The following is a 23,873-nucleotide window of genomic DNA, read 5'->3' on the forward strand; positions in this document are numbered from 1 at the left end:
AGTATAGTGAAAATTACCCTGACACAATTTTTTTTTTTTTTTTTTTTTTTTTTTTTGAGACAGAGTTTTGCTCCTCCCCAGGCTGGAGTTTAATGGCATGATCTCGGCTCACCGCAACCTCTACCTTCCAGGTTCAAGCAATTCTCCTGCCTCATCCTCCCAAGTAGCTGGGATTACAGGCATGCACCACCACGCCCAGCTTATTTTGTATTTTTAGTAGAGACAGGGTTTCTCCATGTTGGTCAGGTTAGTGTCAAGCTTCCAACCTCAGGTGATCCACCCTCCTCCGCCTCCCAAAGTGCTGGGATTACAGGTGTGAGCCACCACATTTGGCCACCTTGACATAATTTTAGCTATTTGAGTCAACATGTCCTTTAACAAAAAGTAAACTTTGTAAAAGTATTCATTTAATTTCTCACACTCAATGGCACAAAAGAATGCAAATTGTAAACCCATGTGCAATGGAAATTGGCTATCTTTTTGACTCCACATGTGCCCCTCAATGTTTTTGGTTTGGGTCAACATAAACATTCTTTAAAATACTCCAAGATGCATCCATATATTGATCTTTACTCAGCACATATGTATGTGAGGATTGCTGCTGGAAGATGGGAGGCTTATTTTTCCTTTCCTTGATGCACTGAGATCAGTACCAACAGCAGATGAAATAGAGTCCAGCGAAGAGTTGACTGGTGTTCTGCCTCTGGCCAACTCCAGAATCTTTTTAAGCAGGTCAGCCAGTATTTGCAACTTTCACAGGATGATTGCTTGCCAAGTTTCTTGTCTGTTTGGAAGAGTACGTCCAGAGGGTACTTAGTGATCTTCTAAAAAGTGTTTTGGTGTTTCTGGGTTACAGATTTGGCCATAGGTTTCTAAACAGCCCCTGTAAGGTTGAAACAAAAAGAGTAAGTTTATACTTTCTGCAAGTTAAAATAATACAGTAGAAAGTTTATAACATCTGAAGTTTAGTTAGTGCAGGCTTTGTTGAGGAGATTGTTACTGTGTGATTTTTGGATGATCAGGAATGACTCCCCTAGCAAATATTTGGATGCCTCTTATTTATGAAATAGAATGAATGGTAACCTATGTGATGGTGATGGATGGGATAGTTACACGTTTTCTCTGCTAGGTTAACTTCTTACAAGTATTGTTACAACGCCTGAAATCCTGTAATTTTGGTTCTTTGGATTAGGCATTGTCTTTTCCAGATTGTACTTTTAATCTGATCCACACAAATGCATTTAGCAGATCATTGTCTTCAGTTGCAAGGTTTTAATTTCCCAAACATTAAGCATAGTGTCAGTCATATGTTGGATTAAAACACAGTATAGGTGCCGGGCGCGGTGGCTCACACCTGTAATCCCAGCACTTTGGGAGGCGGAGGAGGGTGGATCACCTGAGGTTGGAAGCTTGACACTAACCTGACCAACATGGAGAAACCCTGTCTCTACTAAAAATACAAAATAAGCTGGGCGTGGTGGTGCATGCCTGTAATCCCAGCTACTTGGGAGGCTGAGGCAGGAGAATTGCCTGAACCCAGGAGGCGGAGGTTGCGGTGAGCTGAGATCGCGCCATTGTACTCCAGCCTGGGTAACAAGAGCAAAACCCTGTCTCAAAAAAAAAAAAACACAGTATAGGCTATGCTCAGTGACTCACGCCTGTAATCCCAGCATTTTGGGAGGCTGAGGTGGGCGGATCACCTGAGGTCAGGAGTTCAAGAACACCCTGGCCAATGTGGTGAAAACTCCATCTCTACCAAAAATAAAAAATTAACTGGATGTGGTGGCACATGCTTGTAGTCCCAGCTACTTTGGAGGCTGAGGCATAATTGCTTGAACCCCGGAGGCAGAGGTCATAGTGAGCCGAGATCACACTACTACACTCCAGCCTGGGCAACAAGAGTGAGACTCCTCAAAAAAAAAAAAAAAAAAAAAAAAAAAAAACGAAAGGAAGGAGGGAGGGAGGGAAGAAAGAAAGAAAAACACAGTATAAGAAAATTCTCAAGGCCTGGTATGGTAGCTTATGCCTGTAATCCCAGCATTCTGGGAGGCCACGGCGGGCAGATTACTTGAGGCTAAGAAGTGGAGACCAGCCTGGCCAACATGGTGAAACCCTGTCTAAAAATACAAAAAAATTAGCTGAGTGTGGTGGTGTGCACATGTAATCCCAGCTACTTAGGCAGAGGCAGGAATACCACTTGAACCTGGGAAGGGTAATTGCAGTGAGCCTAGATTGTGCCACTACTCCTGCCTGGGCAGCATAGCAAGACCACCCATTTCTACTAAATAAAAAGAAATTTAAAAAGAAAATCCTAGAACGTTAGAGCAACAATTAAAATAGTTGCTTACGAATTTGATGTAAATTAGATAAAATTTACAGGCATCTGTATAGTGTGTATCTCGATACAGACTTTCTTTTATTAGTTTCAGGGACTCTGGGACTTTTTATGAGAACATAACAGTAAAATATTCCAGGAGGGATCCTCAATAGGTGATTGGTCAGAAAGATGCCTTCCAGTTTTGTCAGTGTCTAAAAGTCAATCTGTGTAATATGAACATCTCTGCTTCCACCCAAAACCACAGCATTTGAATATTACATAAGGAAATTAATGGATAGATATGTTGATTGTTTTTGATAACACAACTGCCTGCTATTGTAAGGAAGCTGAAAATAGCAGGTGGGTAGGGTAGGGTTAGGAAAGTATGCCCAAAGCCTAGATGCCACAGAATTCCTGGTGATAATAAGGCATATTTTGAGTCCTACTAGAAACTGAAACATTCCAAACGAATTTTTGAATGCCTGACCCAGGTATTTTGGAGGTATGGGTTATCCCCTTGTAATTAGGCACACACTTGGGGTTTTTTGTTTGTTGTTTTTGAAACAGTCTCACTCAATCAGGCTGGAATGCAGTGACACGATCTTGACTCACTGCAGCCTCCGCCTCCTGGTTCAAGCCATTCTCCTGTCTCTGCCTCCCAAGGTTAATTTTTTTATTTTTAGTGGAGATGAGGTTTTGCCATGTTGGCCAGGCTGGTCTCAAACTCCTGACCTCAGGTGATCCACCCACCTCGGGCCCCCCCAGGTGCTGGGATTATAGGTGTGAGCCACGGTGCCAGGCCTGGTTTTTTTTTTTTTTTAGGCATTAATTAGTATTGTTAAGCTAGGAAAGCGATAACAATGCGAACACCACTCTTCTCTCCAGAAGGATCACCTTGAGACTTTGTCTCCATTCCACCTGCCTGAGAAGTGGGAGCATCCTGTTCCAGGTTCTTGGGTAGCATAGCCCTTTAATAAAAGAGAGCCATTTTCCATGTGTTTGTGGATAAGCACAATTTTAAAATGATTTCCCAAATCCATTTTTTGTTTTTGACTCTAAAATTTCCCCTAAGCCCTCCCCACCATCCCCTCAGCCAGTGTTGAATGAGATTTGTGTAGCAGCAGAAACTGACTTATAAGTAGAGAGCTCTTCAGCAAGACTGAGCCTTAGCTGCTCCATCTCTTTGTTTTTCTGTTGCTGGAGTTGCACCCCACTTCTTAACTGCTTCTGGCGTTCTTCCATTTCCTCCAGCTGTTCCTGCATGAGATGGCCAAGAACATTTCTAATGAATGAAACAATAAAAACCTGATACTGTCCACTCTTATTTATAAAACACTTTTGTTCATTGTTTAATCTTCACAGTAGTATAGAGGCTGGCATTTATATGATTGGTTCCAAAACAGGTTCAAAGAGGTGTCTTAGAAAAAAGTGACAATGCTTTTGAAAATGGTGACATAAAAGGAATCTTGTATGTTAGCCACAGCTTGCTTAACAATTCTGAGAGGGTGATCAGGCACTCAGAGGGACTTTTTAGTATTACAGTCTTGTCATTGAGGAGGATTTTGGTCATTAAGTTAGTTGAGAGTTTCATACACCTCCATGTGCAAGTTTCTTTTTGTTAAGATAATTGGTAGGGGTTCTTTTGTTTGTTTTTCTATGTGGTGATGAGGTGAGCATGATAATTGGTAGTTTTCAATAAATACTAAAGTTGAAATTATAAAGTCTGCCGGGCGCAGTGGCTCACACCTGTAATCCCAACACTTTGGGAGGCCGAGGTGGGCGGATCACAAGGTCAAGAGATCGAGACCATCCTGGCCAACGTGGTGAAACCCCATCTCTAAAAATAAGTCTGTGGCAACAATTATTAAATATTGGCTAGAATTCTAGGAAAGTTACACAACTAGTGGAAGTCTGTTTAGAAAATAATGGGCTTGCTAGGCGCTGGGGCTCTCACCTGTAATCCCACCACTTTGGGAGGCCAAGGCAGGTGGATCACCCGAGGTCAGGAGTTCAAGACCAGTCTGGCCAACATTGTGAAACCCCCATCTCTACTAAAAATACAAAACATTAGCTGGGTATGGTGGTGGGGGCCTGTAATCCCAGCTACTCAGGAGGCTAGGAGGCACGAGAATTGCTTGAACCTGGATGGTGGAGGTTGCAGTGAGCCAGGATAGCCATTGCACTCAGCCTGGGCAACAAGACCAAATCTGAGGGAAAAAAAAATAGAAAATAATTGGCTTAAGGAAAAAGTTTTTGTTTCCAAAGTTCCTTAAAGTCAGATAATTTCTATTTAGTACTTAACTTCATATGCAAATTGATGCTTTAGTGAGGGTGTTGGCTGTCCTGTGTTAATTTCCTGCATATTTTAATTTCTTTTATAGAGACAGGGTCTTGCCACGTTGCCCAGGCTAGTCTTGTTCTTGGGCTCAAGGACTCCTCCCACCTCCCAAAGTGCTGGGATTACAGGCGGGAGCCACTGCACCTGGCTCATCCTTTTTTCATTACACAGAAAGACTGAATTTGTTTAGTAGTTGTAAGTTGGAAGATGAAGATGCAATGCACAGGAGGCCCTTCATAGCCCTCAGATAACTTTCTCATTCTTCCAAAACCAGGCTGGGATGCATTCTGTAAGTTGTCCCTGCCTGACCAGGCACGGTGGCTCATGCCTGTAATCCCAGCACTTTGGGAGGCTGAGGTGGGTGGATCACGAGGTCAAGAGATTGAGGCCATTCTGGCCAACATGGTGAAACTGTCTTAACTAAAAATATAAAAATTAGTTGGGCGTGTTGGGGTGTGCCTATAGTTCTAGCTACTTGGGAGGGTGAGGCAGGAGAACTTGATATTGGGTGGCAGAAGTTGCAGTGAGCTGAAATCACACCACTGCACTGCAACCTGGCAACAGAGGGAGACTTCCATCTCAAAAAAAAGAAATCCCTGCCTAGGATGTATACCTGAGGAATAAAGTAAGGAAGATGTCTGCAAGTCAGTCTCTGGTTTACCTGCTAGCTGGCATGGATCCTTAAGGAAGCAGGAGGGAGTTGGTATCTTTTAAAGGGACAATGACTAACAGATTTTGAAGAATACAAAGGAATCCAGTTGGGGTGCATGCTAGTATTAGAAGGATCTAGATAATTTGTCCTCTTGAGTCATATTTGACATTGTACCTGTGATACATCAATCTGCACTGTTTGATACTCTGGCTGAATCTCGGCTTTCACCAACATTGTCAAAGGACCTTTTTTAGTACCCAGCCATGCCTAAGAGTGTGTCATCTGAAGAGGGAAGCATCTGCATACTGCTGTTTTGATTTCCCAGTCCTCACTACCTACCAGACCTGTTGATAAGGCACGAAAGTACTTGCTTGGAAAAGCAGTCAGCACCACCAGAGATAAGCTATGGCAGTGGCACAGCCTCACTGAAATGAAGGCAAGATTGCTACAGTGGCATTGAGGAGGATCTCTCTTAATCCTGTGTTAACTACTAGATTAACTTTCCAATCAATTCAAAATCCTTCAAAGGCTTTCCACTTTAGTGGCATTCAGACCCCTCTCTAGTTTGACTCCTACATCCAACTTGAACCTCCGTTTTTCTTCCATATGAACATTTTTATCTAGCCCTGAACTAGTACTGAAGCCACTAGTCATATTAGTCCTTTCACATATGACTAGTCTGAATTGAGGTGTGATGTAAATGTAAAATACACAGCAGATTTATTTCTAAGACAGCACACACAAAAAGAATGTGAAATACCTCAATATTTGGTACTGATTATATGTTTAAATATATGTGCTGGACTAAATAAAATGCATTAAAGTTAATTTAACCTTTTTTTTTTAATAGACCTACCAGAACATTTAAAATGACATCTGTGGCTTGCAGTGATATTAGCACTACTGTAGCCTGACCAACGCAGATCTCTGTGCCTGTGTTCCTGCCACTTTCACCTAGACAGACCCTTGTTCTCTGCTGTCTTCTACCTACATATTACTCATTTCTCAAGGGCCAGTACATGTCTGTCTACAGTAGCCCCAGCATTTGCATTTACAGCATTCCCAATTTTAATTTTCTACCTAGGGCAAAGACAGAGAAAGGATACATTCCCCAACTCAGGAAAGAGGGAACTACTATAGCAATAGTATGAAATAACAGGTGCTGTGGAAAACAGGAGGTTATCTGTCGCACACTAAGGATATCAGGTGTTACTTGGGTTTAAAGGATGAGTAAGAAGGCCAGGTTTGGTGGCTCACGCCTGTAATCCCAACACTTTAGGAGGCCAAAGCGGGCAGATCATGAGGTCAGGAGATCAAGACCATCATGGTCAACATGGTAAAACCCCATCTCTATAAACTACAAAAAAATTAGCTGGGCATGGTGGCACACACCTGTAGTCCCAGCTACTCAGGAGGCTGAGGCAGTAGAATTGCTTGAACCCAGGAGTCGGAAGTTGCAGTGAGCCGAGATCAAGCTGCTGCACTACAGCCTGGGTGACAGTGCAAGACTGTCTCAAAAAAAAAAATGAGTAAGTTAAAAGAGAAGTCTAGTCCATTAATAATACTGTAGTAGTGTAGTATTAGGCTTATGTTATTAATCTCATGTTACATGTGAGGGTGCTGAGCCACAGAGCTTAAGTAATTTGTCCGAAGTTTCCAACTCAAATGATAGAGCCAGGACTTGCCATTGGCTTAGAGCTCATACTCAAGGTAATAGGCTCTATAGTGGTTCTCAGACTTTTTTGTGAAACCCCAAGAGCTGGCCAAATTGGAGTGTCCTTGATACTTTTGAGTTAGAGAACTCCACTTTTACCTGTTTTATATATTGGCATTCTACATTAAATTCTCTGGGGGAGAAGGGCTATGGCTTTAGAGAAAACCTTTTTTGGAAACTACTGGTCTAAAGAATACATAAAACTGTTTAGTCCAGCTGGATCTAGTTCTTAAATTCCTTATTTTGCCACAGTAAGCTCACTTCCCAAAACGTTTTTTTGTGTTTCCATGCTTTTGTATGAGCTGTTCCCTCTGCCTGGAAGACCTCTCCCTTGCCTGCCCAGTAATTTTTTTTTTTTTTGAGACGGAGTTTCGCTCTTGTTACCCAGGCTGGAGTGCAATGGCGCGATCTTGGCTCACCGCAACCTCTGCCTCCTGGGTTCAGGCAATTCTCCTGCCTCAGCCTCCTGAGTAGCTGGGATTACAGGCACGCACCACCATGCCCAGCTAATTTTTTGTATTTTTAGTAGAGACGGGGTTTCACCATGTTGACCAGGATGGTCTTGGTCTCTTGACCTCCTGATCCACCTGCCTCGGCCTCCCAAAGTGCTGGGATTACAGGCGTGAGCCACCGCGCCCAGCCTTTTTTTTTTTGAGATGGAGTCTTGCTTTGTTGCCCAGGCTAGAGTGTAGTGGTGCCATCTCAGCTCATTGCAACCTCTGCCTCCCAGGTTCAGGCAATTCTGTATCAGCCTTCCAAGTAGCGGGGACTATAGGCAGCCTAATTTTTTTATTTTTAGTAGAGACAGGGTTTCACCATATAGGTAAGGCTAGTCTAGAACGCCTGACCTCAGGTGATACCCCTGCCTCAGTCTCCCAAAATGCTGGGATTACAGGAGTGAGCTGCGCTCAGCGTGAATTCATTCTTAATGCTCAGCTCCAGCATCCCCTAGAGCCTGAGTATGGGCATAAACTAGATTGCTCAGGAGTTACATCCTCGCTCCATCACTCTCAAGCTTCCTAACTCTGGGCAAATCACTGCTCTGCCTTACCTCTTTTTCTCATTTTTCAGACGGCTTTTCACTAACTCATAGAGATGTAAGGACTAAAGGAATTATTTTTTGAGATGGAGTCTCACTCTGTTGCTCAGGCTGGAGTGCAGTGGCACAACTTTGGCTCACTGCAACCTCTGCCTCCCAGGTTCAAGCGATTCTCCTGCCTCAGCCTCCTGAGTAGCTGGGATTACAGGTGCCACTATGTCTGGCTAAGTTTTGTATTTTTAGTTTCACCATGTTGGTCAGGCTGGTCTCAAACTCCCAACCTCAGGTTTTCTGTCTGCATCAGCCTCCCAAAGTGCTGGGATTACAAGCATGAGCCACCACACCTGGCCCTAAAGGAATATTTTGTGTAAAGAACTTGAAATATATTCTAGCTATTGATGTATGAAATGTCTCCTCGTTTGCCCAGGTTTGGGTAGTCATGCCTGTTTTAATCAGGATAGTGCCTCATCACTACAGCTGTTACAGTGCTTACCACATTCATGTTTCATTGATTCCAAGACTGTGATATTTTAACATCTCAGATCAGGATGCACGTTAAAATCAACAGTGCTTAGATTTTATGAAATAAATTAATTTTGTCTGTTTCCTTACTTCTGGAGTACAAACTCTTTGAGGACAGTATTCTCCCTCCCACCCAACACACACAATTTCTTTTTTTTTGAGACAGGGTCTCTCTGTTGCCTGGGCTGGAGTTCAGAGGTGTGATCACAGCTAACAGCAGCCTCCTCGGGGTTTCACTGTGTTGGCCGGGCCGGTCTTGAACGGACCTCATGACCTGCCCTCCTCAGCCACCCAAAGTGCTGGGATTACAAGTGTGAGCCACCATGCCTGGCCTAGTTTTTGTTTGTTTTTGAGACAGGAGTCTTGCCCTGTCACCGAGCTGGAGTTCATGATCTCAGCTCACTGCAACCTCTGCCTCCCAGTTTCAAGCGATTTTCCTGCCTCAGTCTCCTAAGTAGCTGGGACTACAGGAACTTGCCACCATGCCCAGCTAGTTTTTTTGTATTTTTAGTAGAGATGGGGTTTCACCATGTCCAGGGTGGTCTCAAGCTCCTGACTTCGTGCTCTGGCCACCCTGGCCTCCCAAAGTGTTGGGATTATAGGCGTGAGCCACCACACCTGGACCACAGGGTTTCATAATACAGACTACAGAAAGCTTGACAAAATATTCAGTGAAGTCAATGCAGCCATTTCAACAAGGAAACTTGTTCCTTTAAGGGCATATCAAAATCTCTGGGACATAGATTTCTCAGTTTATCTAATGGAATGAGTTTCAAAAGATTAAAATATTGCTTAGAGCACCACACTATAGTCTTCTCATTAGTGCCCAGCAGCACTTTACTGAAATGTGCTCTGAGCCATGAGTTGCAGAGAGTAATACAACGATAAATAAAATGTATTCCCTACCTTCTGAAAGCTCACAGTCTAGGAGGGACTACGTAATTGTTTATTCACTTAGTATTTATATCCCACTCTGTTCTAAAAAGGGATTAGAACTCGCTCACACTTAATCAGAAATAACTTGAATGCAAGAGAGGTGGGGACAAATGCACATAAAAGGAAAATGAAGATGAGACTGTTCTATTAAGGTTGCTACAAAATTAATTGCAGCTTTTGCCATTAAAAGTACTTGAGTCCAGGATTTCAAGACCAGCTTGGGCAACATGGCAAAACCCTGTCTACAAAAAATACAAAAATTGGCCAACTGCGGTGGCACACACCTATAAATCCCAGCTCTTCAAGAGGCCAAGGCAGGTTGATAGCTTGAGTTCAGGAGTTCAAGCCCAGCCTGGGCCACATGGTGAAACCCTGCCTCTACAAAAAATTAGCCAGGCGTGGTGTCACACACTTGTAGTCCCAGCTGCTTGGGGGGCTGAGACAGGAGGATCGCTTGAGCCCAGGAGTTTGAGGCTGCAGTGAGCCCACCAAGATTGCACCTGTCTCAAAAAAGAAAAAATTAGCTGGGCATGGTGGTTCATGATTGTGGTCCCAGCTACTCAAGAGGCTGAGGTAGGAGGATTGCTTGAACCTGGGAGGTCAAGGCTGCAGTGAGCTGTGATAATGTCACTGCACCAGCATAAGTGACAGCAAGACCCTGTCACAAAAAACAGCACAGATAACTTTTTGTCCCTAGCATGGGCCTGAATGAATGAAGAATGGAGAAAAGAATTGAGTGGCCCCAGCCAGGCATGGTGGCTCACACCTGTAATCCTAGCACTTTGAGATGCTGAGGCAGGCAGATCACGAGGTCAGGGGTTCAAGACCAGCCTAACCAACATGATGAAACCCGATCTCTACTTAAAAATACAAAAATTGGGCCAGGCGCGGTGGCTGACACCTGTAATCCCAGCACTTTGGGATGCTGAGGCGGGCAGATCACCTAAGGTCAGTAGTTCAAGACCAGCCTGGCCAACATGGTGAAGCCCCATCTCTTGCTCGGGTGTGGTGGCTCACGCCTGTAATCCTAGCATTTGGGAGGCCGAGGTGGGTGGATCACCTGATGTCAGTTCAAGACCAGCCTGGCCATCATGGTGAAACCCCATCTTTAAAAAATATATATAAAAAAAGAAAAAAGAGACTAGGCGCGGTGGCTCACGCCTGTAATCCCAGCACTTTGGGATGCCAAGGCAGGTGGATCACAAGGTCAGGAGATCGAGACCAACCTGGCCAACATGGTGAAACCCTGTCTCTACTAAAAATACAAAAAATTAGCTGGGCATGGTGGCGCGTGCCTGTAATCCCAGCTCCTCAGGAGGCTGAGGCAGGAGAATTGCCTGAACCCAGGAGGCGGAGGTTGCGGTGAGCCGAGATCGCGCCATTGGACTCCAGCCTGGGTAACAAGAGCGAAACTCCATCTCAAAAAAAAAAAAAAAATGGCCCCTTGGCAAGGCGCCGTGGCTCATGCCTGTAATCCCAGCACTTTGGGAGGCCAAGGCAGGTGGATCACAAGGTCAGGAGATCGAGACCAACCTGGCCAACATGGTGAAACCCTGTCTCAATTAAAAAAAAAAAAAAAAAAGAAAAAATGAATGGTGCCAAATAACAAGTTTTTCTTTCTACATGTGACAGTATCCTTCAGCCCCAAAGACCTTGGATTCTGGCCACCCTTTCTCCAAGTTAAAAGACCTCAGTTCCTTTCATGCCCAGTGGGCCTACCCTGTACTGCTGCACCTCTTCATCTCGTTTTTGCCTCACAAGTGCAATCTGGTCCTCTAGGTTCCTGTTTTGCAGTCGGAGCTGCCAGGCCTCTGCTTGTAGGGGTCTCAGAGCCTCCTTCATCTCCTGAATCTCACACTGGGTTTTCTGCAGAGCTTTGGTCCCAGCTTCTTTCCTCTCTAGGAGCCGCAGGAGCTGAGGCTCGTACTCCTCCTCCAGGCCCTGGCGGCTCTCTGCCATGAGATTTTCAAACTGGGTAGAGAGTCGCCGGCTCTCCTGGAGAAAGTGCCCATCTCTCTGGCTTGGAGGGGCCTCTAGTTGTTGCTGCAACTGCTCCTTGTGCTTCTGATAGGCATCCCGGAGCTGTGCCAGTTCCTCTGAGAGCTGGGCAGCCCTTGTAGTCAGTGCTTCCCGGAAATCGGCAAACTGAGCCACGTCCTGCTGGCGGCACTCCAGCTGGTATTGGTAGGCCACACATTCCTTTGTCACCTTGAACAGTTTCTGCTTGACCAGCCGGATCTCCTCCCTTAGCCCATCTCTCTCCAGCTCTGCTTGGGCGTGGAGCTTGTAGGCAGCCAGGATGTCCTGATGGACTTGCTGTACCTCCTGCAGGGCTGGTTCCCGGAGCAACACAAGCTCATGGATGAGCTGATCCCTCTCCTCTTCCAGCTGGGCCACAGCTTGGACACACTGCTGGAAACGCCCCTCTAGCAATTCCAGGTCCTCTATGCTCAGGTTCTCCTCCTCCAGACTGGGGCTCAGCTCCTCCTCCTCCAGACTGGGGCTCAGTTCGCCTCTGAGGCTCTCTTCAGGGTTAGATTTCTCCACCCTTGTGACCGTTTCTCCCTCACAAACAACCTGCTCTGGGCTTGTGGGCCTTCCTGGCTCCATGGGCCCCTCCACAAACTGTATCCCATCTGGCTCCAGGGTTTCCTCCACACACACTGTCTCTGGATTCCCAGGCTCCTCCACATACAGAGCCTTATCTGGCTGCATGGCCTCCTCAATATACAGGGCCTCCTCTGGCTTCTCATTCTCTTGCACATAGAGTGTCTCATCAAGGTCACCTGTGTCCTCCAGGTAGAGAATGTCTTCTAGGTTTAAGGTCCCCTCTGAAGATAGAGTAACTTCTGGGTTCAAGGCCTCTGCCTCATTTAGGGATTCAGGGTTCTGTTGAAGAGAATTGGGCTCTGCTCTTGTTTTCCTGCAAAAGAAATGATTGGAAGTGAAAGGGCAGCCACAATCCCAGGATGGTGCAAGCCTGGAGCCAGCAGCCATGGGCCTAGACTACCTCAGGGTCTTAGATGTCAGCAGCCACTTGTCTGCTCCCTCCACTCTGTCAATCCTCCCCTCCACACACCTAACCACTGTGTAGATCCCCAGCCAGCATCTTAGCAACATCACCATGTGTTCTCTGCTTATGCAGCTCCAAGGACTCAAGATAACCTGAGGCACCACTGTTTGCTCCACAGTTATAATAAAAAAATTTTTTGGGTCGGGCGCGGTGGCTCACGCCTATAATCCCAGCACTTTGAGAGGCCGAGGCGGGTGGGTCACGAGGTCAAGAGATCGAGACCATCCTGGTCAACAAGGTGAAACCCCATCTCTACTAAAAATACAAAAATTGGCTGGGCGCGCTGGCTCACGCCTGTAATCCCAGCACTTTGGGAGGCTGAGGCAGGTGGATCACGAGGTGAAGAGATCGAGACCATCCTGGTCAACATGGTGAAACCCCATCTCTACTAAAAATACAAAAAAAAAAACTTAGCTGGGCATGGTGGCGTGTGCCTGTAATCCCAGCTACTCGGGAGGCTGAGGCAGGAGAATTGCCTGATCCCAGGAGGTGGAGGTTGCAGTGAGCCGAGATCGTGCCATTGCACTCCAGCCTGGGTAACATGCGAAACTCCATCTCAAAAAAAAAAAAAAATTAGCTGGGCATGGTGGTGCGCGCCTGTAGTCCCAGCTACTCAGGAGGCTGAGGCAGGAGAATTGCTTGAACCCAGAAGGTAGAGGTTGCGGTGAGACGAGATCGTGCCATTGTACTCCAGTCTGGGAAACAACAGTGAAACTCCATCTCAAAAAAAGAAAAACTTTTTTTTGTTGTTCGGGGGATGGAATGCTACTGTGTCGCCCAGACTGGGGTGCAGTGGCACAATCTCGGCTCACTGCAACCTCCACCTCCCGGGTTTAAGCAATTCTCTTGCCTCAGCCTCCAGAGGAGCTAGGATTACAAACATGTGCCACCATGCGCAGCTAATTTTTGTATTTTTAGTAGAGATGGCATTTTCCCATATTGGCCAGGCTGGCCTCAAACTCCTGACCTCAGGTCACCCACCTGGCCTCCCAAAGTGCTCGGATTGCAGACATGAGTCACTGCACCTGGCCCAGTTATAGTAAAATTATAATGTTGAGGTAAAACCTTCCTTGCAACTTTTTTTTTCCTTTAAGATAGAGTTTCCCTCTGTCCCCCAGGTTGGAGTGCAGTGGTGCCATTTCAGCCTCTGCCTCCCAAGTAGCTGGGACTACAGGCATGTACCACCACATCCTGCTAATTTTTGTACTTTTAGTAGAGACAAGGTTTCACCATGTTGGCCATGCTTGTCTTGAACTTCTGATCTGCTGTGATCTGCCCTCTTCAGTCTCCCAAAAGTGTTGGGATCACAGGCATGAGCCATCACACCCAGCCCTTCCTTATAACTTTTAGCCACTGGATTTACCTGATTCTTTCTTCTAGGATCAGATATTTCTACCTTCTTTGCCATGTAAGTTCTCTAAACACTTAAAAAATAACCATGGTCAAGTGCAGTGGCTCATGTCTGTAATCCCAGTACTTTAGGAGGCCAAGACCTCTTGAATCCAGGAGTTTGAGGCCAGCCTAGGCAACATGGCAAAACCCCATCTCCAAAAAAAAAAAAAACACAAAAATTAGCTGGGCATGATAACGCACACCTGTAGTCCCAGATACTCGGGAGGCTGTGGTGGGAGAATCACCTGAGCCTGGGAGGTCGAGGCTGAGGTGAGCTATGATTGCACCATTCTGCACTCCAGCCTGGGCAACAGAGACTCTATCTCTAAAAAAAAAAAAAAAAAAAAAAAAAAAAAAAAAAAAAAAAAAAAAATTGGGGGGGAGGCAGGGCAAACAAAACAAAACAAAACAAAACAAAATGGTTGGGCGCAGTGGCTCACACTTGTAATCCCAGCGCTTTGGGAGGCCGAGGCAGGTGGATCACCTGAGGTCGGGAGTTCAAGACCAGCCTGACCAACATGGAGAAACCCTGTCTCTACTAAAAAAATTAAAAGATTGGCTGGGTGTGGTGGCTCACACCTGTAATCCCAGCACTTTGGGAGGCCAAGGAGGGTGGATCACAATGTCAGGAGTTCGAGACCATCCTGGCCAACATGGTGAAACCTCGTCTCTACTAAAAATACAAAAATTAGCTGGGCGTGGTAGTGCGTGCCCGTAATCCCAGCTACTCAGAAGGCTAAGGCAGGAGAATCACTTGAACCAGACAGAGAGTCAGAGGTTGCAGAGAGCCAAGATTGTGCCACTGCACTCCAGCCTGGCGACAGAGTGAGACTGTCTCAAAAAAATAAAAAAAAAAGATTAGCTGGGCATAGTGGCACATGCCTATAATCCCAGCTACTCAGGAGACTGAGGCAGGAGAATCCCTTGAACCCAGGAAGCGGAGGTTGCAGTGATCCGTGGGTGGGCCAGTTCTAACAAGGTCAGGAGTTCAAGACCAGCCTGGGAAACACAGTGATATTGTAACTGCTGCATGCCAGGCTCTATTATATGTGCTATAGTTACCTCTTTTGGACCTCACACCTGTCCTAGGAGGATGGTAAATACCTCAGGCCTTCCCCATGTTGGCCAGGCTGGTCTTGAACTACTGACCTCAGGTGATCCACCTGTCTTGGCCTCCTAAAGTGCTGGGATTATCAATAGAAGTGAGCCGTCCCACCTACACATCCCCAATTTCAAGCTCTTGGGGAACTTAAGAATAAAGGTAAATTTTAGAAAACCATCCTCAAGACAGTGACAGTCTAAACGCTGTCATTTATGTCACAAAGATATCACATAAATGAAGAGGGCGCTGGAAACCTGGCCATGTATAGAGTAACAAAGATAAGCTGGTTTTGTTTTTTATTTTATTTTATTTTATTATTCATTTATTTTTTTAAAGACGGGGTTTCACCATGTTGGTCAGGCTGGTCTTGAACTCTCGACCTCAGGTGATCCGCCGCCTTGGCCTCCAAAGTGTTTGGATTACAGGCGTGAGCCACCAAACCCAGCCTTTTATTTATTTATTTTTTTTTCTTTTTTTTCTTTGTTGTTGTTGTTTTTTCAGATAGAGCTTTACTCTTGTTGCCCAGGCTAGAGTGCAATAGCACGATCTTGGTTTCACCATGTTGCTCAGGATGGTCTTGAATTTCTGGGCTCAAGCGATTCTCCTGCCTCAGCCTCCCAAAGTGCTGGGATTATAGGTGTGAATCACTGTGCCCAGCTATATAACATACTCTTGACAAGTGCTGACTTTGACCAAAAAATTAGTTGGGCCTGGGGTGGCGGGCACCTGTAATCCCAGCTACTTGGGAGGCTTCTGCAGGAGAATGACTTGAACCCAGGAAGCGGAGGTTGCAGTGAGCCAAGATCAGACCATTGCACTCCAGCCCAAGCTACAGTGCGAGACTGTGACTCAAAAATAAAAAAGAACTGGTTCACCCTTCTAGTCTGTCAAAGGCTCTTGAATTCAGATTCTGTCGTTCCAACATGTGAGTTCTTTGACTCAGCTGCCAGCTCAGTCAGTTCCCCTGGGGAGTGCTCTCTTGCTGTTTTGCCCCTCAAATGCAAATGGCTTTGATCTTACCTGTTTCTGTTTTGTTTGAGATGGAGTCTCCCTCTGTCACCCAGGCCTGAGTACAGTGGCGTGATCATAGCTCACTGCAGCCTCAACCTCCCTGGCTGAAGCAATCCTCCTCCCTCAGCCTCCTGAGAAGCCAGGCCTACAGGCACGCACCACCATACCCACTGATTTTGTAACTTTTTATAGAGATGAAGTCTTACCATATTACTAAGGCAGGTCTCAAACTCCTGAGCTCAAGCGATCCTCCCACCTAGACCTCCCAAAGTGCTGGAATTATAAGGCATGAGCCACTGCATCCAGCCATAGACAAGAAATCTTCGGACAGCTCTTTCCCTCCCCTATATAGCCAGTTCATTAAGAGGGACATTTCTTTTTTCTTTTCTTTTTCTTTTTTTTTGAGAGGAGTCTCGCTTTATCGCCGAGGCTGGGTTCAGTGGCATGATATCAGCCCACTGCAACCTCCGCCTCCCAGTTCAAGCGATTCTCCTGCCTCAGCCTCCTTAGTAACTGAGACTGCAGGCACACGGCACCATGCCCAGCTTATTTTTGTATTTTTAGCAGAGACAGAGTTTCACCATGTTGGCCAGGATGGTCTCAATCTCCTGAGCTTGTGATCCACCCGCCTCGGCCTCCCCAAGTGCTGGGGATTATAGGCATGAGCCAATGCACCCAACCAAGAAGTGACCTAGCTATCTCAGAAAGACTACAGTCTCCATCCCTCTCTCTGCATCCCACTATCCGGGCCCTACTCCAAGTCATCAGGTCTCACTGGCACTTTTATCCTGGTTTTCTAACAGGACTTCCTCCTCTCCTCACCCCAATCTATTCTCTACACCACCACAGTTAACTTGGTACAACACAGAGTGAACTATTGTTCCACTTCACCAAAACATACCCAAACTGCTAGGCATAGTTCCAAGGTCCTTAAAGATGTGGCCCAAACATGCCTTTTTTAGCCTCATCTCACATTCTTTCTGCAACTCACCCAATGCTTGACATCCCGAAGCATGCATTAACTTTTTACACCTCCTACTCTTAGCCCACAGTGTCCAGCTGAGAAATGCAGCTTCTCAAAAACCGCCTAACTAAAAAACAACCCTGTTCTACCTGGAAAGGCAGAGCTCCTAGAGCCAAACCTACTGTGATACTCAATGGTCCCTGCTTTCCAAGCACACGGCCCTTGCGTCATTCTCCTGCCGAGCCACCCACCTTGGAATGACTTCACTATGTTCAAGATTATTCTAGGCATTTTACATCAACCTCATTTATAGAATCCTCATCTATTGGCCGGGTATGGTGGCTCACACCTGTAATCCCAGCACTTTGGGAGGCCAAGGCAGGTGGATCACCTGAGGTCAGGAGTTCAAGACCAGCCTGGACAACATTGTGAAACCCCCATCGCTACTAAAAATACAAAAAATTAGATGGGCATGGTGGTGGGGGCCTGTAATCCCAGCTACTGGAGAGGCTGAGGCAGGAGAATCACTTGAACTAGGGAAGCAGAGGCTGCAGTAAGCCAAGATCGCGTCATTGTATGCCAGCCTGAGCAACAAGAGCAAGACTCTCTTAAAAACAAAAAAAAAGTGGCTGGGTGCAGTGGCTCACGCCTATAATCCCAGCACTTTGGGAGGCCGAGACGGGTGGATCATGAGGTCAAGAGATCGAGACCATCCTGGTCAACAAGGTGAAACCCCATCTCTACTAAAAATACAACAAATTAGCTGGGCATGGTGGTGTGTGCCTGTAGTCCCAGCTACTTGGGAGGCTGAGGCAGGAGAATTGCTTGAACCCAGGAGACGGTGTTTGCGGTGATCCGAGATCGTGCCATTGCACTCCAGTCTGGGTAAAAACAGAGAAACTCCGTCTCAAAAAAAAAAAAAAGAATCTTCATCTATTATCCCCATTTTATAGATGAAGAAGCCAATGCACAGATAAAGAACTCACGGCCAGGTGCGGTGGCTCACGCCTGTCATCCCAGCACTTTGGGAGGCCGAGGTGAGTGGATCAGAAGGTCAGGAAATCAAGACCATCCTGGTCAACATGGTGAAACTCCGTCTCCACTAAAAGTACAAAAAATTAGATGGGCATGGTGGCATATGCCTGTAGTCCCAGCTACTTAGGAGGCTGAGGCAGGAGAATAGTTTAACCTGGAGATGGAGGTTGCAGTGAGCCGAGATTGTGCCACTGTATTCCAGCCTGACAACAAAGCGAGACTCCATCTGAAAAAACAAAACAATAGCAACCAAAAACCTCACACAAGTTTCTACAACTCTTTTTTTTTTCTTTTAAGACAGTTTCACTCTTGTTGCCCAGGCTGGAGTACAATGACTCAATCTCAGCTCGCCGAAACCTCTGCCTCCGGGGTTCAAGCTATTCTCCTGCCTTGGCCTCCTGAGTAGCTGGGACTACAGGCGCCTGCCACCATGCCTGGCTAATTTTTGTATTTTTAGTAGAGATAGGATTTCACTATGTTGGCCAGGCTGGTCTGGAACTCGTGACCTCGTGATCTGCCCAATCTCGGCCTCCCAAAATGTTGGAATTATAGGCGTGAGCCACTGCACTCGGCCTCAGCAACTCTTATAAGTGGCAAAGGCTGGGGAAGGCCTGCGGTATTTACTATCCTCCTAGGATAGGTGTGAGGTCCAAAAGAGGTAACTACAGCACATATAATAGAGCCTGGCATGCAGCAGTTACAATATCCTTTTTTTGTTTTTTTTAGAGACGGGGTTTTACCATGTTAGCTAGTGGGATGGTCTCGATCTCCCAACCTTGCGATCCACCTGCCTTGGCCTCCCAAAGTGTTGGGATTACAGGTGTGAGCCACTGTACCCAGACCCTTTTTTTTTTTTTTTGAGCCAGAGTTTCACTCTTGTGGCCCAGGCTGGAGTGCAATGGCGTGATCTTAGCTCTCTGCAGCCTCCGCCTGTTGGGCTCAAGCAATTCTCTTGCCTCAGCCTCCCAAGTAGCTGGTATTACAGGCACACACCACTAAGCCCAGCTAATTTTTTGTATTTTTAGTAGAGCCAGGGTTTTGCCATGTTGGCCAGGCTGGTCTTGAACTCCTGGCGTTGGGTGATCCGCCCATCTCAGCCTTCCAAAATGCTGGGATTACAGGCATGAGCCACTGTGCTCGGGTCTCACAATATACTTCTACCTAACAAATTTTATATATATATTTATATATTTTTATTGCGTTTTAGGTTTTGGGGTACATGTGAAGAACATGCAAGATTGTTGCATAGGTACCTATATGGTAATGTGGTTTGCTGCCTTCCTCCCCATCACCTATATCTGGCATTTCTCCCCATGTTATCCCTCCCTACCTAACAAATTTCTAATTTTTGTTTTTTTAAAGACGGGTTTCACCTTACTGATCAGGCTGGTCTTGAACTCCCCACCTCAGGTGACCTGCCTGCCTCAGCCTCCCAAAGTGCTGGGATTACAGGCATGAGCCACCACGCCCCACCTACCTAACAAATTTCTACTCATCCTTTAAGCCCTGCTCAGATTTCATCTGTTCCATAAGGCATCTCCCAGACAACCCCATCTGTGTTCTCAGCAGCACATCTTCACACTTACTGCTCCAGTTACAAAAGTGCATGTGTCTGTCTCCCTGATAGTGAGTTTCCTAAGGACAAGCAGAGTTCTTATTCTCCTTTCTATCCTAGGGTGGGGCTCAGTAAAGGCAGACAGGCAGAAACTGGGTGAACTCCAAGGAGGAAATCTGCCCAAGGTCGAGTGGCAAAGCTGGAAGTAGAACCCAGGCCTCCTGACCTCCAAGCTGTACTGTGAGCACACATCGTGTTGCCTCTGCCACCCACCCATGGTGCCAGGCCTCTGCTGGTGCTGTCCTCACACAGCCACTTCTCTTAAACAGAGAGAGAGAGAGAAGGGAAAGAAGCAGATGACAGGAGGCTCAGGGGAGAGGAAGCCAGCTTAGCTGGGGACCCTCAGGCTTCCTTGGGCCCTGTCCCCAGAGGACCCGCAGAGCTCTCCATTCCTGTTCAGGGATGTGGCTGGGAATGTGTGTAACATTGTGCAGGCAAGAGTCCGTGTGTCTGACTGTGTAGCCATAGGCGTGGACAGCAGTACAGGCGAGTATGTGTGTGTAAGACTGCTGTTTTGTGCCCCCGTGTGACAGTGAAGGGGTGTCAGGATATGTGTATTTGCATCCTCACCTCTTGGTACACTGTGAAGTCCCAGAGCCACAGTATGACCTGGGACAGGAATACTTGCCACTCACCCCAAATCCCTCAGCCACAGGTCCCTTCCCTTACTAAGCCGTGGGCTGCCAGCATGGATAGTGGGGAGGGCCCATGACCCTTCCCCCACCCATCCCAGGCCAGACCAGAGAGAACAAGCTCTGACAGAGTCTTAATTTCAAGCTGGCAGATGCCCAGCCTTGCACCAAGTGGCTTCCACACAGCCATTTCAGCAGGGGAGGCCTCCGACTCCAGCTGACATTTGCAGGGAGGAATGAAGGCAAGCGAGAAGTGTCTTTGGCTGCCATGGGCCAAATGGCACTGGAGTGGTGGATGCCCACTCGCCTGGAAGGGTTAATGCTCATGCAGCCCCGGGAGCGGGAGGGGTATTACAAAAAGCCACAGACAAACGGAGGTGCCGGAACCCCGGACCGGCCAGACTCGCGGATGTCCCCTCACGAGGCGGCTCCAGTGCCCCACCCCGGCTGGACCACTACCCCCAGGCAGGCGAAAGACGCCCGAGGGCGGGGGAAGGGAACCCGTCCAGCATCCCCTCCCCAGGGGGGCGGCGACGCGAGCCGGGCAGGGTCCTACCTCGCGGCCTGGGCGGCGCCGTCCCCGCCGCGCCGGGGCTCCGGGCTGGCCATGGCTGCGCGACCTCGGGCTGGCGGCAGCGTTATTAATAGCCGGGCCCGCGGGCCCTTCGCTCCGGCGCCCGCGCCCGCCGCACTGCCAGCTGCAGCCGACACCGGATCCCGGCCGGCCCCGAGTCGGGCGCGCCCACTTGGCCAGGGCTCCTGCCGGGGGAGGAGGGAGAGGCCGCGCGGCCCGGAGGGCGGGGAGAGGCCGCCCCTCCCGGACCAGCCTGGGGCGGGGGTGGGGACAGGGGCCTGGCGCGCCCTCTCCAAACCTCCCAACCCGTGGTCTTCCAGAACCGTCTCCCCACCCTTCCTTTCATGGGGTCCCACAGAAGAGGAGGGGAGAAGGGGCTCTGCAGCCCCAGGGAGACCTTCCTGTTCCAGCCTGGGAGGGTAGGGACAGGGTTGGGCGGGCTGCTCAGAGGGACCCAGCACCCCTCGCCCGCGAGTGTTGGTGGGTGTCCAGAGCCGCTAGATACTCTCCGATCCCCACCCACGGGGGGAAGGAGCGCAGTCACCCTGTGGGCACTCCGGGCTGTCCCCAGCAGCTGTCGTGAAGGGCGGGGCAGGGCGCAGCCGGGGAGGAGTGTTCACGGCCACACCCCACGAGTTTGGGGACAGCCTGGAGCCTGGGGGCTGGTGGGTGTCGGGGGTTTGGGAGAACTGGGGAGTTTATGGTCACGCTGAGTCCATATTTAACCCTGCTTTCTGCCCCACTCTTGGAGGCTTCCTGGGGTCTCTCCCCTGCTCCACTTGTCACCTCACTCAGCCCTCTTCTGTCAACGTCAAGACATAGCTCCCCCCACGTCCTCAGTTCACTAGTGTCAGGGTCAAACCAGCACTGACATCTTTCTCCCCAAGAGAGAAGCTGCTGGGCCCCTTCCCAGACCTGGGCCTCAGGCATTCTTCCTTCGGATTCTTTTTTCCACTTAGCCGCCCTGTCTGGAAGGGACTTTGACTCAATCGCAGAAGAATGCCAGCACCATAATGAGCCTCAGGGGCTGGGATGCCTGCGAGGCGGGTGGGGGAAGCATGAGGTGGTGTTGAATGTGTGTGGGCTTGTGTGCCCCTGTGTGACTCTGCAGTGATTGTGGGGTACATGTCTGTGTGTGAGCATGTGGATGTGTGATTGTGTGATCTCAGGGTGAATATGTATGGAGATGGTGCCATGTGGAGTGTGTGTGGGGCTGGCTGTTATGACTGTGTTTGTGGAGCATGTGTATGGTCCCTCGTGTGACTCAGATTGTGTGCTTGTGCGTGACTGGATGTTCATTCATCCTCACATCTGAATGTGTCGCCTGTGCTGTATATTTACATTTCTCTATGTAATGCAAGCGGGTAGAAGATTCCAGGGCAGCCAAATACACCCTTGTAAGGTATGCACGGGAAAAAGCTGAGTTTTAAGGCTGCTGGTCATTTTCTGACTTACCCCTGAACTATTCCAGGGGAGGAGGCTGGCGAAGCCTCAGGCTGGCAAAGCTGCTGGACATTTGACATCTGCTGCCCGCCAGAGAGGAGCTAAGGCAGCAAAGGCAGGCCTGCCAGCGGCTCTGTTTGCTTGGTGCCCAGCAACAGGCAGCAAGGGTGGCGGCGTTTGGAGGAGCTGGCCCTGCCCCTCCAACCACCAGCCCAGGAGTGGGCCCTCTGGCCCCCTCCTACCCTCCTGCTCAGCACTTCTTTAGGCTGAAACCCTGAATTCCCAGGGTCCCAGAAACTTCCCACCTCCAGGCCTTTGTTGTTGTTTTGTTGTTGTTGCTGTTGTTTCTTGCAGTCAGAGTCTCACTCTGTCATCCAGGCAGGAGTGCAGTGGTGCAATCATGGCTAACTGCAACCTCAACCTCCCAGGCTCAGGTCATCCTCCCATCTCAGCCTCCCAAGTAGCTGCAACTAGATGCACACCAACACATCTGGATAATTTCTGTATTTTTTGTAAAGATAGGGTCTCACTGAGTTGCCTAAGCTAGTCTCAAACTCCTAGGCTCAGGTGATCCCCCTGCCTCAGCCTCCCAAAGTGCTGGGATTACAGGCATGAGCCACCACACCCAGTTAGGCCTTTTCTGCTGCTCCTTCTGCCTAGAACACCCTTTCCAGCTCTTCCCAGCCCACCTTCCACTCTCCTTCAGGCCTCAGCTTACATTGCACAGAGGCCTTTTCTCCCCATCCCCTCCCCATAATGTCCACCCACTTATTTTTTGTTTTGTTTTGTAAAACTTTATTTAATAGAGATGGAGGTCTCACTATGTTGTCCAGGCTGATCGATCTTAAACTCCTGGCCTCAAGGGATCCTCCAGACTCTGCCTCCCCAAGTGCTGGGATTATAAGCATGTGCCACCATGCCTCACCCCATTTACTGTTTATCCCTGTCACCCTGTTTATTTTCTGTACAGCATTTATCAATCTGCAACAATATTACTCATTTTCCCTTCCTTCTTCTTCTGCTTCCCCCACTAGAATAGAAGCCCCAGGAGGGCAGAGACTATATGTGTCTTGTTTACTGCTGTGTCCCCAGAGCCCAGCACAGGTCCTGGCATATATTAGGACCTTAAAAAAAAATTGTTGGCAGGGCACAGTGGCTCATGCCTGTAATCCCAGCACTTTGGGAGGCTGAGGTAGGTGGATCACGAGGTCAAGAGATCGAGACCATCCTGGCCAACATGGTGATACCCCGTCTCTACTAAAATCACAAAAAAAGTAGTGGGCACAGTGGTGCACACTTGTAATCCCAGCTACTCAGGAGGCTGAGGCAGGAGAATTGCTTGAACCTAGGATACGGAGGTTGCAGTGAGCCGAGATCCCGCCTGGTAAAAGATCAGGACTCCATCTCAAAAAACAAAAAAATTATTGCTTGGTTTTGTTTTTTTTTAAATGACAATCACAATCATTTATTTTACCCACAGATCTGTAATTTGGGCAGGGCTTGGTGGAGGCAGC

At 48.0% G+C, this 23,873-nt stretch overlaps 1 protein-coding gene across 5 annotated transcripts; it reads right to left on the bottom strand.

Annotated features, from left to right (window-relative positions):
• Positions 1 to 385: 385 nt before the first annotated feature.
• Positions 386 to 21,061, bottom strand: SYNC (syncoilin, intermediate filament protein). Of its 5 annotated transcripts, XR_013519913.1 has the most exons (6): positions 20,899 to 21,061; positions 11,238 to 12,441; positions 4,272 to 4,524; positions 3,450 to 3,574; positions 3,212 to 3,285; positions 386 to 883 (listed from the first exon to the last, which is right to left on the bottom strand). XR_013519913.1 is itself a non-coding variant. In XM_009000837.4 (5 exons), exons 1-5 carry the CDS (start codon positions 20,949 to 20,951, stop codon positions 873 to 875), a joined length of 1,467 nt encoding a protein of 488 aa, XP_008999085.1. In that variant the 5' UTR covers positions 20,952 to 21,061; the 3' UTR covers positions 386 to 872. The 5 variants fall into 5 exon arrangements, 4 of the variants coding, with proteins under 4 accessions (XP_008999085.1, XP_002750626.1, XP_008999086.1 ...); XM_009000837.4 differs by lacking the exon at positions 4,272 to 4,524; XM_002750580.5 differs by lacking the exons at positions 3,212 to 3,285; positions 4,272 to 4,524.
• Between the last annotated feature and the right edge of the window lie 2,812 nt (positions 21,062 to 23,873).

This window comes from Callithrix jacchus, chromosome 7 (assembly GCF_049354715.1).
Source record: "Callithrix jacchus isolate 240 chromosome 7, calJac240_pri, whole genome shotgun sequence".
NCBI classification, from domain to species: Eukaryota; Metazoa; Chordata; class Mammalia; order Primates; family Cebidae; genus Callithrix; species Callithrix jacchus.

Bases quoted from the DNA above. Each gene is read 5' to 3' on its own strand.
- SYNC (XM_009000836.5), bottom strand. From the start codon at position 20,951: ATGGCCAGCCCGGAGCCCCGGCGCGGCGGGGACGGCGCCGCCCAGGCC. The intron at 12,442-20,898 runs GTAGGACCCTGC...TTTCTTTTGCAG, and splicing joins GGCGCCGCCCAGGCCGCGAG to GAAAACAAGAGCAGAGCCCA. The intron at 3,286-3,449 runs GTCAGTTTCTGC...CTTTTATTAAAG, and splicing joins GAAGAGCTCTCTACTTATAA to GGCTATGCTACCCAAGAACC.